The 17,932-nt window shown below is 43.5% G+C and overlaps 1 protein-coding gene across 6 annotated transcripts in view; it reads right to left on the bottom strand.

Annotated features, from left to right (window-relative positions):
• The window catches only part of fam184ab (family with sequence similarity 184 member Ab), a 164,644-nt gene that overhangs the window by 54,713 nt on the left and 91,999 nt on the right, over positions 1-17,932 (bottom strand). For all 6 annotated transcript variants that reach the window (XR_004551216.2, XR_004551217.2, XR_004551218.2 and 3 more), the window contains exons 13-15: positions 16,644-16,794; positions 11,027-11,239; positions 2,960-3,113 (exon numbers count right to left, since the gene is read on the bottom strand). Coding sequence is in view for 3 of the 6 variants with exons in the window: in XM_034076385.1 (XP_033932276.1) it covers positions 2,960-3,113; positions 11,027-11,239; positions 16,644-16,794 (518 nt within the window). In the remaining 3 variants the exon portion in view is untranslated. The remainder of the gene's footprint in view (positions 1-2,959; positions 3,114-11,026; positions 11,240-16,643; positions 16,795-17,932) is intronic.

Here is a 17,932-nt window from a genome sequence, read left to right as displayed (position 1 = left end):
GCCGTGGGTCCACATTTCAGATATTACGTCATATCGGACGCAAAACTGGATCAGCTCCGTTGTTCCCCGTTTTTAGAGATTTGGGTACGGAGGAAAAGAGAGAGGGTTTTATTTCCTGACGCTGCGTGAGTTCCCCGACACACCGGGGACACATGTTGATGTATAAAAGACATCACAAAGTGCATTTTGCATGATAGGTCCCCTTTAAAACTGTGCGTCATCTGCGTAGCAATTCAAATCTGTATTGAACTGATGACATTTGTACAGAACAAATGAGAGCACAAAGCTCGTCTGCACATTTGAGACTCAGTAATTTGAAGGCTTGTTACAAAAAGCCTCCACCGACCTTTAGTGGGCTCGCAAAAAAAAAAAAAAGTGTTCATTAAAAGCAACGGCGTTTTTATTGCAAAATAAAGAAAGGAAGCCTTTTTCATGGCCGTGGCTGCTTTTACCCAAGTGGCCTTTAGTCCTCACTCCAATGAACAACTTACACACACACACACACACACACACACACACACACACACACACACACACACACACACACACACACACACACACACACACACACACACACACACACACACACACACACACACACACACACACACACACACACACACACACACACACACACACACACACACACACACACACACACACACACACACACACACACACACACACACACACACACACACACACACACACACACACACACACACACACACACACACACACACACACACACACACACACACACACACACACAGAAAATGAAGGGAAGTAAGATAAAGTGAGAAGGTAATGAAAGGATGTCAGGACGTGGGAGTGAGGGATGGATGTGAGCGGCTCTCTGGTGTCAGGACCGTGACATGAAGGTTAATGGGAGAACATTTATCACAGCGCTGGTGGGTCCAAACTGAAAACCAGCGAGATGTGTCAGCACTTTACAGTTCAATGCTGATATACTAACCGTTGTTCATATCCTTTCTTACTTTACATCAAAACACAGGCTGCACACTTCAGAAAGCTCTCTTATTGCTGCATCGAGTTCAGAAAGAAAGCAGCGAGGAAGCCTCGTAAATCAGAGAACATCCATCCATGGTTCTGTTAGTACAGAAGAGGCCCAGTGGCTTCGATATAAAACGCTTTGTGGTTTTGGTTCTGAATTTATAAGGTTGGTTTTTGTAGTTCTTAAAAGGCAGTGAATGCAGACATTTCCAAAATTAATGGTTTTCCAGAAATGCTACAATTGGTGGACGATGAATAATGAATAATCGAGCATCGTAAAACACAAGGCGTCTCCATTGTCCACAACAGTCCAATGTGTTCATATAGTTCGCATCTGGCATCAACTTCACTTACCAATAGAGATGTCCCGATCCGATCACGTGATCGGGGATCGGAGCCGATCACGTGATTTTCAAAAGATCGGAATCGGGAGAAAAAAATCGGGGATCGGGAATTTTTTTTTTTTATATAATTTTTTTTTATATATATATTTAATGTTACAAAACAAAAAATGACCATGTTCACGTCTTAAAGTCATCCTGAGGACTTAGTTTTGGTTTAAAATTACACAACATCATGTATGTGTTGCTTCTTTGGGCTTGTTTTCAGACCTGGTTGCTTATTTCTCTGAAAGCTGGCAACAGAGTGGGCGCAGTGTCTAATAGTAGCAGCAAGCTAACGAGAGGCTACGTTCAGCTGGTGACTCGGGAGTCGGGACAGAGAAAATGTCAGGAGTTTGGAAGTATTATAAAATTGAAAGCGAAGGCAGTGTAACAGCCAGATGCAATGTGTGGAAGGCAGAGGTTCCGCGTGGTGGAAAGAACAGAGCTACGTTCAACACGACCAATCTAATACGCTACCTGAGAAACAAACACCAACAACAACACGACGAGTACACAGCGGCCACTCAGGTAACGGAACTGAAGCAACCGACACTTTCAGAGACTTTCAAAAGGAAAGAGGAACTGCCCCAGAACAGTGAAAAGGCCAAACAATAACAGCCAAGATAGCTGAATTCATCGCGTTGGATGACCAGCCGTTATCTGTTACCTTTTTTTTCTCAATGATCAAAGATCGGATCGGGAAAAATCGGTATCGGCAGATTGTCCAAATCAAATGATCGGAATCGGATCGGGAGCAAAAAAAGGTGATCGGGACATCCCTAGTTACCAACATCTGAAATAAACAACAATAAATCCGACTCACAACATTCCCTTTGTAGTTTTAAGCCACAGAGGTTTTTAACTGCTTTAATATGTATAACAAATATAAATTATAAGATCACACAACCATTGAAATGGCAGGGATACACATGCTCAAGTTGTTGACTTTTTAATGGACTAAACCACAGTACACTAATTAATGTATCAATAAATACGACGAAACAATATAATAAATACATTGTTTTATGAAATGGGCCGCGGATATTGAATACTTTTATGTTCAAGTACATCTTAATGGTAATACTCGGAGTCAGAACTTGAGTGCAGGACTTTTACTTAATTAAAGAACGGGTACATTGTGGTATCACTACTTTTAATAAAGTACATTATTTGAGTACTTCTTCATCCACTGTTTATAGATTTGATGTGACGTTATGCTGCCTGTGTTGCAAGTGTTTTGTATTTTTGTGAACATATGAAACAGTTTCTTGAATCAGGACCGTATTCTGGTAGAAACACGTGCACACACACACACACACACACACACACACACACACACACACACACACACACACACACACACACACACACACACACACACACACACACACACACACACACACACCACACACACACACACACACACACACACACACACACACACACACACACACACACACACACACACACACACACACACACACACACACACACACACACACACACACACACACACACACACACACACACACACACACACACACACACACACCCACCCTTACCCAGCATGGCTTTGCCCTCGTCCTCCAGTTCAAAGCGCAGTGTCTGCAGCTCCTGCTCCGACTGCTGCTTGAGCGTCTCGATGCTCTGACGGTGAGCATCCCTCAGAGACTGCAGCTCCGCGTGGTGGTGGTGGCGGAGACGCTCCTCCAGATCCTGAGGGGGGAGGAGAGGGGGAGGAAAAGAGTGGTGGAGGTGGAGGAAGGGAGAGTGAGAGGGACATTCGAGGATACAAAGTTACGGACAAAGGAGGAGATGATGGAGTGAGAGAAAGGAAAGGAAAGTGAGAGAAAGCAGGGAGACAGGGAGGACATAGCGTTATGTTGGATCCTCTATGAGGGCAGAAGGAGAAACTGCCCAGTCAGCATGCAGTGAATTCTACTGCACTGACACTCCAGCACAGTCTGAGAAACACTGCACCTGCTACTGTATACCGACATGCTTTAAAACCACGGATTCTCCTCCTCCACATTTGGAAGAGTTGTCTTTAAGAGGTTTGCAGAAAGATCCTGCGCAACACGAGCTGGACTGTGAGGACAACTATTGAGTCACTCTGCTGTAGCCTTTTAAAGATTCTCTCACCATCAAAATACATTGTTTTATTGACAGAACTCGAGTTCGTGAGAAAGCGAAGGTAAGGTCACAATTGCAATGATTTCCAGTTGAGAATTGCCTCGACTGAAACTCTACTTTTATAATAAGTTCAATATCATTTCCTTATCTACAGTGAGTATAAAAAACAGACATATTACAATTTTTTGAAAACTGACAAGCACTTTTCTCCAACATGTAGTTTCAGGGTGTCTGCAGGAGTCCTGAAGTCACATGTAATCCCTTTTAAGACCCTTCCCATACATTTTAAGACCTCATCGCCAGTATTAACCGGTTACCATGGCGACACACTTTACCTCACATTGACTATATACAGTATTGATTGTCCTTCCTCCTTATCTTCCAACCATTTGGACGCAGACTTGCATTTCCCCATAACGATGTTGCTTAGCAACCGGCGTAAACGGAGCTCCGCCCTATCAAGCAGTGAGCGTGCGATGTCCTGTTCAGGTGACGTCAAATCCAACGGGATGCCATCAATAAACTCCACAGAATCTCACTACACACCTACGCCGTCGCCATGACTACATTCAGGCAGACTGTAGAACACAACCTCTTTGGACCATTCATATACTTATTGAAAACAAGCTACTAAATGTAACACCTTGGAAAATGCCCTTTAATACTTTTTAATAGCCTTAATGTTGGCTAAATTGATTTGTCAACTTGTAACACTTGTTAGGACCCCGCGGACCCCCTGGGTTACCAGGCCATTGCACGGCTAACTCGCAATACTTTTTAGGAAACACTTGGACAACTCATGCTTCTTTCCACCAACTCTTGTCGTGTGAATGGTTGCATTACAGTGAGCTCATCTGTCTGATGGCCGTCAGCTGGCCTGTGAGAATAAAACAGACCGATATCACATCTGAACATTTAGAGCCAGAGCCACGAAGCAAGATGAGGTGAAGAAAACTAAAACCCAGCACAGGCCTGAAGAATTGCGGATATATGATCAAATCTTTTCTACCTATAATCTTGTTTTATGCCAAAATGTACGGTCATTTATTTGTGTTAGCGTCCTGTTATCAACGTGGATAGATCCAGTTTCTGCTGTACACACGTGGACACACACATGATGTACAGTGTCATGCTACTTGTATCTCTTCCTCAGGTCAGTCAAACCCTGTGTCCCCTTAAACAAAGACACAGTAAAGAGGACATCTTTTGGAAATGTTCAGGTTGACATTAGCATGGAGTGTCTCGACTGGGACATGTCTCCATGCTTCAATGTTTCCCTCATTCTCCCTGTACCTCTCCCCCCCGTCTGGGTAATACATGCCTTCGCTGACTGAAGTCAAATGAAGGAGAGGTTACATATTAAATGGAGTATTTGATAGCGTTCAGGTCTCATGTTCACGACCACAGAACCCTTAAAGCACACGCTTACAGACACAGAGCTGTTCACACACTCGGATCAAGCCATGTTCTGCCAGGAAGACATTAAGATGCCATTTTGCAAATTATAACCAGAGCCCGTCAACAAGGAAACGTCTTCAAATGATATTCATAGAAGACGGACGGCAACATCTGCGGCATTTTACTTCACTGATATGAAATGCCTTTGGGAAATGATTCACGGGGGGACGACAGCCCTGAACCTCGTTCAGAGTCATCGAACATCCGTCTGTGATTTCAAGCGTTTGACGGGAGCCCGTGCTGTTTTTATGGTACCGTTGAAAACAGACGTGGTACAGATCATTAAAGACAAGATCTTAGTGAGTCAGAGGAAGAAAAATAATGTTGGTATAATAAGTAAAATAAGCTTCCCAGAGCAATACAAAGACAACTATCATTCAGCCTCATTTCCTCACCGAAGTACCTGTTGTTTACTCTGTTATGTTTAAATGTGGCCTCATTTTACGTCTAATAAAACTAGGGATGTAACGATATATCAAATATCGCGGTAAATAAATGTTTCAATACCGTTGTGAGACTGACAAAATCAATTTTTTAATTTAATTTTTTTTATTTAATTTTTTTTATTTTTTAAACCTTTATTTAACCAGATGGTCCCTTTGAGATCATCCATCTCTTTTTCAAGCGAGACCTGTCCAACATGGCAGCAAGTAGGTTACAACATGAACATAAAACAACAGATAACACAAAAGGACATCGTATTTACAGGGCTACATGTACACACCTAGAGACATTGACAAGTACCAACAGTATATTTATATCTCTGTCAATAAGCCTCACCTTCTTGGCAACAACGGTATTGTTTTTGAAGTGGTGGAGAGACAATGCACAGTTTGACCCACTGCTGTCACCCATGGCAACGCATATCTCTCTGTCCCAGCAACACCAGTACCAAGCAAGAGAGTTGTCTCCACAGCAGGGGATTTTGTAAACGCCCAAACATCCCAGCTTCTACCTGGAAATGTGGACATGCTCATATTCCTGAAAGATAACCTTGATGACGCTGAGTGAGTGAGTGAGTGAGTGAGGGAGGGAGTGAGTGAGGGAGAGTGAGTGAGTGAGTGAGGGGGAGGGAGAGAGAGAGAGAGAGAGAGAGAGAGAGTGAGTGAGTGAGTGAGCGAGCGAGCGAGCGAGTGAGTGAGTGAGTGAGAGAGAGAGTGAGTGAGTGAGTGAGCGAGTGAGCGAGTGAGTGAGTGAGTGAGTGAGTGAGTGAGTGAGTGAGTGAGTGAGCGAGTGAGTGAGTGAGTTAGAGTTGAGTTACTTGAAAAACTAAAGTGAAACTTGATTTATTCTATTGCAGGGTCTGATTATTATATTGTTGACACTTTAAAATACTACTATCCTACTAAAATGCTGTACAAATCAGATTTATTATTTGATAAAAAAAAAAAATTGAAGTAAAAAAATAAATAAATAAATGTTTTTCTTTATTTTTCAATATCGCGATAAATATCGTACCGTGAACTTTTTATCGCGATATTATCGTACCGTGAGTTTTTGGTATCGTTACATCCCTACAAAAGACACAAAATGACCAGAAAAAGATACAGAATGACGGAATGACACAAAAAAGAGGATATTAACTCACAAGTCAACGTGTCTTGTAAGAGTGTGTGTGGGGTCTTATAATGCATGTTTCATAACCCGCCCTTGTATTACTTGGACATTTTATACGTTTTGTAAATTAAATCTCAGAGGAGGTAAGACAATTCTGCCTCTGAAAGGAGACAGGCAAATGATGTAATGAGCAAGAGTGTGAGAGATAAGATAAGTGCGACAGAAGATGATAAGGAAAGCAATAAGCCCTCAGACGCTGCATACACACACTCTGCATACACACACTCTGCATACACACACTCTGTGTACACACACACTCTGCTGCTATGTGAAGATTTTTGGAGGGGAGAAGTTCTGGATGTAAATTAGGTTATGCTCGTGTGTCTGTGGAGCGAGGATTTGCCACAACTTTATTACTCCCAGGGTGTAACTGTCTGCAAACAGATAACGTCAGACAAACCACACACACACACACACACACACACACACACACACACACACACACACACACACACACACACACACACACACACACACACACACACACACACACACACACACACACCACACACACACACACACACACACACACACACACACACACACACACACACACACACACACACACACACACACACACACACACACACACACACACACACACACACACACACACACACACACACACACACACACACACACACACACACACACACACACACACACACACACATCAAAGAAAGCCCCTCTGTGGAGCTTTTAACACTTTATACCGCGGGTTATAACTAAGAGTGTTTGACAGACATTTTGGTCAGATGTGCAGTAATATAAAAGAGAGTGTGCACCAGAAGACCAATCACAACAGAGCCGGCCAGCTAACCAATCAGAGCAGACTGGGCTCTGGTTTCAGACAGAGGGTGAGAAAAATAAAGAGCTGTTTGAACATTAAAGCATGGAGACATGTCACAGTAGAGGACACCACATACTTAAATGAACCTGACAATTAGCATAATGCATGGGCGTCGCAGCCATTATATGAGGGTGGGACAAGTCCCCCCCACCTTTTCAAATGATTACTTTAGACCCCCCCACTTTTACCATGTGGAAGTCCGTGAATCGGTCTCTCCTCTCGCCTCTCTGTAGAGCGCTGTGTCAGAGCTTCACCATCAAATCCATTCCACTTGCTGATTGAGAGAAAGCCCAAATCAATGAAACTCCGTCCCATGTTTTCACTGCTACTTTGTACCAAGGCAGATTCTCAGAGCCGTACACACGAGCCGTACACCTGCTGCGTGTTTTGTGTAGCTGTGTCTTTAGTTGTAAAATTATGCGCGAGGCTCCGGCGCTAACAGTTCACTAGCACCCGGATATAAGGCGCTGTTATTAAAGAGGTGGAGGGAGAGTCCTCTCCCGTCAGACTGAGAGGCTGATGACCACAGCTCAGTGAGGTAAAGGACTCTGGGAAGTGGAGGGAGAGTCCTCTCCTGTCAGACTGAGAGGCTGATAACTACAGCTCAGTGAGGTAAAGGACTCTCTGAGGGTTTAGATAACTTTAGTCTAAGTAGTGGCTCTCAAAGTGCACCAGTTTGATGCATTTAACTTCAAAATAAAAATAAATCTTCCCGGGGGAGCATGCCCACGGACCCCCCTAGAGGAGGTTAGGTCCACCACCTGCCCACACCCCCTGTCAGATTGTCCCACCCACATTGAGGATGCTTCCTACGCCCATGGCATAATGTCAGCTTTAAGTAGACACTTAAGTAAATGTACTTGGCTAATAGCTGCGTGTTGGTACCGGAGAGGAAACGAGTAGAGTAGGAGAGATACATAACAGGAGGTGAATGTCACTTTGGTTTACACGGAAATAAATAATGAAGACTTCTGAGTTTTTAAGAACGGTGAGTGACTCAGAGGTGATGTTCCTTCTCCCCACTCAAACACACACTTGCCCTTATTCATACCGCCATCACGAGGACGCCGTTCCCTGACCTCCATTCAGCCTCGAGCATTAACACAATTACAGCGTCGGAGAGGGGATTTGGGGATTGTGATGTTTCGCTCCTCCAAATCGACCTTGAGTGCGATATGGTGGGATTAGCGGTGAGGAACATTTCCTTGGGCACCTCGAGGCGTGTGTATGTTGCTTTGTTTGTGCATATTTTGACATTATAAGAGGGGGAAAACGTGGAGCTGTCAGAAGAGCGTCTGGATGTGGAAACCGTCTGCTGTGAGGGATGATGAATCACTGCCACGCTAACCTTGACAAGCCTCAGATCATAGTCTGAAGGTTCTTTGAAATGCATATATTAATTGGATTTAATTATTGAATTAGTCATACTTTGTTCGCTAACTTAAAAAGGTTAGAAAAGTGTCAAAAGAACTATCATTTCACGGGAAAGCCTGCAGGTCCCCTGAAGACTTTTCTTTTTGCCGCTGCTTTTAATTGAACTATTCACATCTCACACTGCACTGTACCTTGTATTCATGTACCTGTGTTACTCACGTTTTATTATCTTTGCTTTTTAAAGTTTCTAATGTGTTTTATGCTCTTAATGTCTTTCATTTTTGTAAAGCACTTTGAATTGCCTTGTGTTGACGAGCGCTATATATATTTAAAGGTCACCTATCATGCTATTTGTAGGCAATAGCATGGGTCTCAGATATATACAAATATATAAAAAACATGTCTATGAAGTGTTTTGCTCAAAATACCAAACAGATCAGTCATTCTAGCCACGCCTCACATCCCTCTATTTCACTTCCTGTTTCAAAAGTGCTGATTTGGGGAATAAAGGTTTAAAAAAAAAAAAATTGATTAAAATAAAAAAGGAGGGGGCGGAGCTTATGCAGGACCCGGCAGCTACTGTCTAAACTAAATGCTGCCGTGATGAAACACCATATCATGGATTATCAAGGATCCTCTCTGAAACAGTCTGGAGCTCAAAGGCTTTCTCTCTGGCCGGTTATACCACAAGGTGAGTTCCTTTTTACTTCCTGCTTCTTCACACACATGCTCTCCAGCACAGGTTAGCTCCGAGTGTTAGCGATGCTAATGTAAACACCGACCATATTACGTCCAAAACAGTCGGGCATTGTTTCCGATAGCAACGTTTCTGATTGGCCCGTGGGTCCACATTTCAGATATTACGTCATATCGGACGCAAATCTGGATCAGCTCCGTTGTTCCCCGTTTTTAGAGATTTGGGTACGGAGGAAAAGAGAGAGGGTTTTATTTTCTGACGCTGCGTGAGTTCCCCGACACACCGGGGACACATAGTTATGTATAAGACATCACAAAGTGCATTTTGCATGATAGGTCCCCTTTAAACTTGCCTTGCCTAACTGTGATGGTGCCAGTAAAGGCCTCCAGTGCTTCCATCATAATGAGGATTGAGTGTACTGAAATGCCGGTTTCTCTGGTTTTGCTTTACTGCAGTGGTCTCACATTTCCTCAGCCACTATTCTAGTTAACTTTCCATGATAAATGCTCCCATTGTTGTACATCAGATCTCTGTCCATGGTGCTCATTTATCCCTGCAGGCATGCAGTAGCTCTCCATGGTGCTGAGGTCACTTCTTAGTGTACTTTTGCAGCGTCCCAGCACTCTGATTGCCTGCAGTATTTCTCTCAGGCTGTATCACCTGTGTAGTGATTTCTGATTGCATTGTTACTAAATGCTGCCAAAAATATCCTGCTTGACCTTTTGACAAAAGCTACTTAAACATGTGAGGCTGATATATCAATCCATCTGATCTTAATCCAGTTTTTCATTGAAGGAAAGATATGTCCAAAGTCATTTTTTCTCCTTCTCAGTCCTCACTCAGTGAAATATTTGTATTAAACAAATTTAAGGGATGCATGTCATAGAAAACATCTCATATTGGCAACATTTTTGGCTATTTCCAGATCTTTTTAGTTACAAATATCCCTAAAAGTATTGTATATATGGAACTATCAAATTATATATCGAAGTATATTATCTTTTTGCAGATGCTTATAGCAAGAAAGATATGTTTGAGGTTCTTTTTTCTCCTTCTCAGTCCATATATGGGGCAAAATCTTATATTAAACAAATGTAAGCAATGCTAGGTAATATGTAACGTAAATATGTGATTAGTTTGAGGTCATTTCTTCCACACAGCACATTCCATAGGGTCAAAATCTTTATCAAAACACTTAAAGGATGCTAAAGAAAATCCAGTTTCAACTCAGCTCTATGTTTGACCACTAGTAGAGCTATGTTTGTGTTTCTGGCTTACTAACTTGCACGAGGGTAAACAAGTGCATCCACAAGCATGAAATACACATTCATGCAAAGTGTCTTACATGATTCCAAAGATAGACGGAGTAACGTTCTCAATAAAGCAGCAATGTGCCAGTTAAACATGAATTTGTCCTTGCACGGTATTTGGTATTATTTCAAATCTTAGGAAAGTACTGTTTATAAACACGTGTTTGAGTGCATGTCTGGCTCCGCCCACCTTCAGGTCCCTCTTGCGGGCGTGCTCCATGTCCTGCATGGAGCTGAGGTGCAGCTCCTGCAGGCGCTGCTGCCTCCTCTGGTGCTCCGTCTGCAGCTCGTCCAGCTGCAGCCTCAGGTGCTCCCTCTCCTGACTGAACTGCTGCTGCAGCTGCTGCAGAGACGACTGCGACTGAGACAGCTGCATCTCCAGACTCTGCTTCAGCAGGGAGATCTGCACAGGGACACAACGTCATACATGTTTGTTAGAAAAATATCACTGGTCACCGGGTTGAGCTTCACTATCAGGATCCATGTGTCTGTGATCCTCTCCAGAATGGAAGCAGTCATCACATACAGAGCATCAACTAGTTCCTGAGCAGTGTCCTTCACATGCTGATATCCAAGAGAGGGAGTTACACAGTCACAAGATGGAGGAATACCGGTTCTTCTCGGTAATCATACATCCTGTCAAAATCTGACTTTTTTCATAAAAATTCTGACTTTTTTCTCAAAATTCTGACTTTTTTTCTCAAAATCTCAAAATTCGGACTTTCTCTGAATACTTAACATTTCACGTCATGTACACAGTTGGGTCTTTGTTATCATGTGTACTCTGATATTGGAAGAGGACATTCAGTATTTTCCCAACAATGTTAGACAGGTGGAGGAGGAGGAAGTATTGCAGGTAAGTTCTTAGGTAGGAATGTATAACTACAACGGCCCCTGGAAGACCACCACACAATATGGGCTATATTACTACACAATAACCCTGTGCAATATATACACTTTTTATAACTGGCACATTTATTTTAATGCAATACTTAAAGAGGCCCTATGATGAGTTTTTCCTTTTCCTTTAGTGTGTTCTATAGGTTTGTGTGCATGTAAATGGTCTTCAAAAGCTCAAATCTGTGTGTTTCCCCCCTGCCTGAAACGCCTCCATTGGACTCCTTTGTTTACTTCAGTTATTTGTGACATCACTATGAAACACTCGTGCTTCTATTGGCTAGCGCTCCAACACATTGTACGTGATAAGGGTCGGGACATCTCTAAGCAGTTGACCAATCACAACAGAGCCGACCAACTAACCCAGTGCTTCTCAAAGTGTGGTCCGCGGACCACTGGTGGTCCGTGAGCGCCCCCTAGTGGTCCGTGAGTATATTGGTAACATTTCACATTTTAAATTAATTAATTAATTAATTCAAGTTTTTCGCACTCTCGCGGGAATATCTCCGCAATGGAGCGAGCTTAAGTTTCACTTTCCATTGCATAATATAGCCCATGATACCATGATAAACACCTTCATTACACATGTTGCCACTTGTTTGTGCCATTTTCAGGCAATTTGTAAAAAACGATGTGTTTTTGGACATTTGTGGAGTTAGGTGGTCCGCGAGTGTTTTTTTATTGGTTAAGTGGTCCTTGGTATGAAAAAGTTTGAGAAACACTGAGCTAACCAATCAGATCACCCTGGGCTCTGGTTACAGACAGAGGGTGAAAAGAGGTGCTGCAGCACAGGCAGTATGAGAACAATAAAGAGCTTTTTGAACATGAGAGCATGGAGACATGTCACAGTAGAGACACTAAGTACAAAAATGTATATAATATGTCCTATGTAATGCTGTATAGACTGTTAACTACTTCTAACTTTTATTACTTGCGGCTAATTTCATATATTCACTTCCATAATGCTGCTACTTATCCTTCCTATCTTGGATGTGTACTTATAAGGGCAGAGCACTGGTGGTAATCAATTAGGTTCAAGCAAAGGATATTAAGATCATTATTTAAAGCCACAAGCAATAAAGTTTCTTTCTCTAAGTGAACACATTTGTTCAGTTCACTGCAGGACATAATGAGCTCTGGCTAATGTGTAGGGCAGCACTAGAGCAAATTGTTGGAGAGAAACAGCACGATTCATCAAATGAGTCTGTCTAGACGACTTCAGATAATGAGTATGTGGGAAAATGTCGAGATAAATAAGGACAACCTTGCTCAACCTGCTGTATCTGTGTATTCCAATAACGCTGATGTGATAAAGAATAACACGCTTTCTCTTTTGAATCAAAGCTGAAGACTTTTCTGTTTGCTGCCGCCTTTTATTACATCTAATAACTGTTCATATCTTACACTGCACTGCCACTTTTATTCATGTATTTTGACAGTGTTTTTAAAGCAATCTTAATGCCTTTAATGTTTTTTATTAAGCGCAATTCATTGCCTTGTGTTGAAATGTGAATAAACCTGATTTGCCTTTACAACGTAGTGGATGGATTTACTAACACAGGTTATATGTGCATGAAAAGTCCATGGGTGACTTACAAAATGGTGGCTTTCTTTTACAGTCCATGATGTACACATTATTTCTTGAACGTTTTGAAAAAGGGATATTATTTACGATATGAGAGGTTATTTGTTATTGTAATTGTAAATAATAAATCAACATGATCATGGTGTGATGTTTTTGGGAGGATCTGTACACGATGAAAATGTATTTCTCAAATGTGTATAATAACATTTTGGACCTCTGCACCTCAACAATACTGAATTTTAAATGTCTTTTGAAACATTAATACTGCATCACTTGTAATTTGGATATTTTACTCGCACACATTGCGATTCAACTCCAAATAATAGTTCATCTTGTACTTTAGCAAAATGGTATCAGCCCACCCTGCCTGTACATCAATCAAGAGGCTGAACACCTGCTGCCGTGCTTTGACAAATGTAGTAAACGAGTAATCAACAAGTAAATAAATAAACATTAATCACTGCATGTCGTCTAAGGACATCATGTGTGCAGAAATTAACATTAATACAACTGCTGACCCTGTGTGTGTGTGTGTGTGTGTGTGTGTGTGTGTGTGTGTGTGTGTGTGTGTGTGTGTGTGTGTATGTGTGTACGATGACCACAGGAGCGTTAAGTCATGCTACATTAGCATTCGTCATTAACAGTGACTGCCTGCTCCTGTGTGTTCATCACAATGTTAAATAATGAGCCTGAGAGTCAGGCAGAGTGAGGAAGAGTGAGGCAGATTGAGACAGAGTGAGGTGAGGCAGATTGAGACAGAGAGAGGTAGAGAGAGGCAGAGTGAGGTAGAGTGAGACAGAGTGAGGTAGAGTGAGACAGAGTGAGACAGGGTGAGACAGAGTGAGACAGAGTGAGGTAGAGTGAGGTGAGGCAGAGTGAGACAGAGAGAGGCAAGAGTGAGGTAGAGTGAGGCAGAGTGAGGTGAGGCAGAGTGAGGCAGAGAGAGGTAGAGTGAGACAGAGTGAGACAGAGTGAGGTAGAGTGAGGCAGAGTGAGGTGAGGCAGAGTGAGGCAGAGTGAGGCAGAGAGAGGTAGAGTGAGGCAGAGAGAGGTAGAGTGAGGCAGAGAGAGGCAGAGTGAGGTAGAGTGAGGCAGAGTGAGGCAGAGAGAGGTAGAGAGAGGTAGAGTGAGGCAGAGTGAGGCAGAGTGAGGCAGAGAGAGGTAGAGAGAGGTAGAGTGAGGCAGAGTGAGACAGAGAGAGGTAGAGTGAAGCAGAGTGAGGCAGAGTGAGACAGAGAGGCAATAGTGAGGTAGAGTGAGGTAGAGTGAGGCAGAGTGAGGCATAGTGAGGTAGAGTGAGGCATAGTGAGGCATAGTGAGGTAGAGTGAGGCAGAGTGAGGCAGAGTGGGGTAGAGTGAGGCAGAGTGAGGTAGAGTGAGACAGAGAGGCAATAGTGAGGTAGAGTGAGACAGAGAGGCAATAGTGAGGTAGAGTGAGGCAGAGTGAGGTAGAGTGAGGCATAGTGAGACAGAGAGAGGTAGAGTGAGGCATAGTGAGGTAGAGTGAGGCAGAGTGAGGCATAGTGAGGTAGAGTGAGGTAGAGTGAGGCAAGAGTGAGGCAGAGTGAGGTAGAGTGAGGCATAGAGAGGAAGAGTGAGGTAGAGTGAGGCAGAGTGACGAAGAGTGAGGCAGAGTGACGAAGAGTGACGCAGAGTGAGGCAGAGTGACGAAGAGTGAGGCAGAGTGAGGCAGAGTGAGGTAGAGTGAGGCATAGAGAGGCAGAGTGAGGTAGAGTGAGGTAGAGTGAGGCATAGAGAGAGGTAGAGTGAGGCATAGTGAGGTAGAGTGAGGTAGAGTGAGGCATAGAGAGGCAGAGTGAGGTAGAGTGAGGCAGAGTGAGGTAGAGTGAGGCAGAGTGAGGTAGAGTGAGGCATAGAGAGGCAGAGTGAGGCAGAGTGAGGCATAGTGAGGTAGAGTGAGGTAGAGTTAGGTAGAGTGGGACATAGTGAGGCAGAGTGAGGTAGAGTGAGACAGAGTGAGGTAGAGTGAGGCATAGAGAGGTAGAGTGAGGCAGAGTGAGGTAGAGTGAGACAAGAGTGAGGCAAGAGTGAGGCATAGAGAGGTAGAGTGAGGCAGAGTGAGACAGAGTGAGGTAGAGTGAGGCAGAGTGAGACAGAGTGAGGCAGAGTGAGACAGAGTGAGGCAGAGTGAGACAGAGTGAGGTAGAGTGAGACAGAGTGAGGTAGAGTGAGGTAGAGTGAGACATAGTGAGACAGAGTGAGACATAGTGAGGCATAGAGAGGCAGAGTGAGGTAGAGTGAGGCAGAGTGAGGTAGAGTGAGGCATAGAGAGGCAGAGTGAGGCAGAGTGAGGCATAGAGAGGCAGAGTGAGGCAGAGTGAGGCATAGTGAGGTAGAGTGAGGTAGAGTGAGACATAGTGAGGCAGAGTGAGGTAGAGTGAGACAGAGTGAGGTAGAGTGAGGCATAGAGAGGTAGAGTGAGGCAGAGTGAGGTAGAGTGAGACAAGAGTGAGGCAAGAGTGAGGCATAGAGAGGTAGAGTGAGGCAGAGTGAGACAGAGTGAGACAGAGTGAGGTAGAGTGAGGCAGAGTGAGACAGAGTGAGGCAGAGTGAGACAGAGTGAGGCAGAGTGAGACAGAGTGAGGTAGAGTGAGACAGAGTGAGGTAGAGTGAGGTAGAGTGAGACATAGTGAGACAGAGTGAGACATAGTGAGGCAGAGTGAGGCAGAGTGAGACATAGTGAGACAGTGAGGTAGAGTGAGGCAGAGTGAGGCAGAGTGAGACAGAGTGGGGTAGAGTGAGGCAGAGTGAGGTAGAGTGAGGCAGAGTGAGGCAGAGTGAGGCATAGTGAGGCAGAGTGAGACAGAGTGAGGTAGAGTGAGACAGAGAGAGGTGAGGCAGAGTGAGACATAGTGAGGCAGAGTGAGACATAGTGAGGCAGAGTGAGGTAGAGTGAGACAGAGTGAGGTAGAGTGAGACAGAGTGAGGCAGAGTGAGGTAGAGTGAGGCAGAGTGAGGCAGAGTGAGGTAGAGTGAGGCAGAGAGAGGTAGAGAGAGGCAGAGTGAGACAGAGAGAGGTAGAGAGAGGTAGAGTGAGACAGAGAGAGACAGAGAGAGGTAGAGAGAGGTAGAGTGAGACAGAGAGAGGCAGAGTGAGGTAGAGTGAGACAGAGAGAGGTAGAGTGAGGCAGAGTGAGGTAGAGTGAGACAGAGAGAGGTAGAGTGAGGTAGAGTGAGTTAGAGTGAGGTAGAGAGAGGCAGAGTGAGGTAGAGTGAGGCAGAGTGAGGCAGAATGCCATTTCTACACTGCAGCTTTGTGCATATGACAATAGAACCTTTGATCGTTGATCTGTGAAAGTCCTACCTGCTCCAGCAGATCCTCCACCTTCCTCTGCCAGCTCTCCCTGGCGCTGCTCAGCTCCTGCTCTTTGCTCTGAGCCAGCTGACTCAGCGCCAACGCCTTGTCCTCTTCATGGTCCTCTCTCAGCTCCTCACGCAGCTTCTTACACTCCTGCCTGCAACACACACACACACACACACACACACACACACACACACACACACACACACACACACACACACACACACACACACACACACACACACACACACACACACACACACACACACACACACACACACACACACACACACACACACACACACACACACACACACACACACACACACACACACACACACACACACACACACACACACACACACACACACACACACACACACACACACACACACACACACACACACACGTTTGAGAGCATAGCTTATACTGCGATCGACAAAACAACAACATGCATTGTTTCTTTATGGAACTGTTAATTGAAGTTTCCAACAAGCCAATAGAGTAAAGAAAGCCTATACATGAATAATCAGTACAATAAAAAATAACCATGTGATACATGAACAATGTACATGTGACTGTTTGTTAAAGGCAGAACAGCTAAAGAGAAGCCCAGACCTTAAATCATAGTAGACTTCTGTAGAGCCCTACATTTAATAAAAACAAGTGTATATATCTGATAGTAATGACATGATTTTTACAATTTCCAAATAGGAATAAACCAATGATTCACAATGTAAACAGATTATTTCTGCAGCTAAAGACGATGCTACAGTAGAAGAGAAAACAGTGGAGCTTTGGACCATATAACCACAAATATTTGCATTGCAGCTTTGATTTATGGTCCATCTAAGTTGGCTCGGACTTTGCTGAAGTTGCAAATGAGATTTAAGGATGACTTCGGAAGTCTTTGATAACGGCTACATTTACATACAATTATAAAGACTCAACGAACTGCAAGTGGAGTTTAATACAATTCCTTAATCACTAAAACCATTGGTTCTATTTCTAAAAGCTCTTAATCTCACACTGTGAAGACCACTGAGACAAATGTAACTTTTGTGATATTGGGCTATATAAATAAACATTGATTGATTGATTGAATCTCTCAGAACATAATGCGTTTTTTTCAATGCACATTTTGTTTTTTTTGTTGACATGACTTTTTTTAAATGGCTCACAACAATATCTGGTACAATGAAAGTCTCAGTCAATCTTATGAGAGCTCAATATCTGCTTCAAGGGAATAATAAATGGTCCTTTTACATTGAACACTGCATATATTGAGAGAC

This window comes from Pseudochaenichthys georgianus, chromosome 24 (genome assembly GCF_902827115.2).
Source record: "Pseudochaenichthys georgianus chromosome 24, fPseGeo1.2, whole genome shotgun sequence".
Taxonomy (NCBI): domain Eukaryota; kingdom Metazoa; phylum Chordata; class Actinopteri; order Perciformes; family Channichthyidae; genus Pseudochaenichthys; species Pseudochaenichthys georgianus.
The sequence above is the reverse complement of the archived record's forward strand: the minus strand, read 5'-3'. Positions and strand labels throughout refer to the sequence as shown.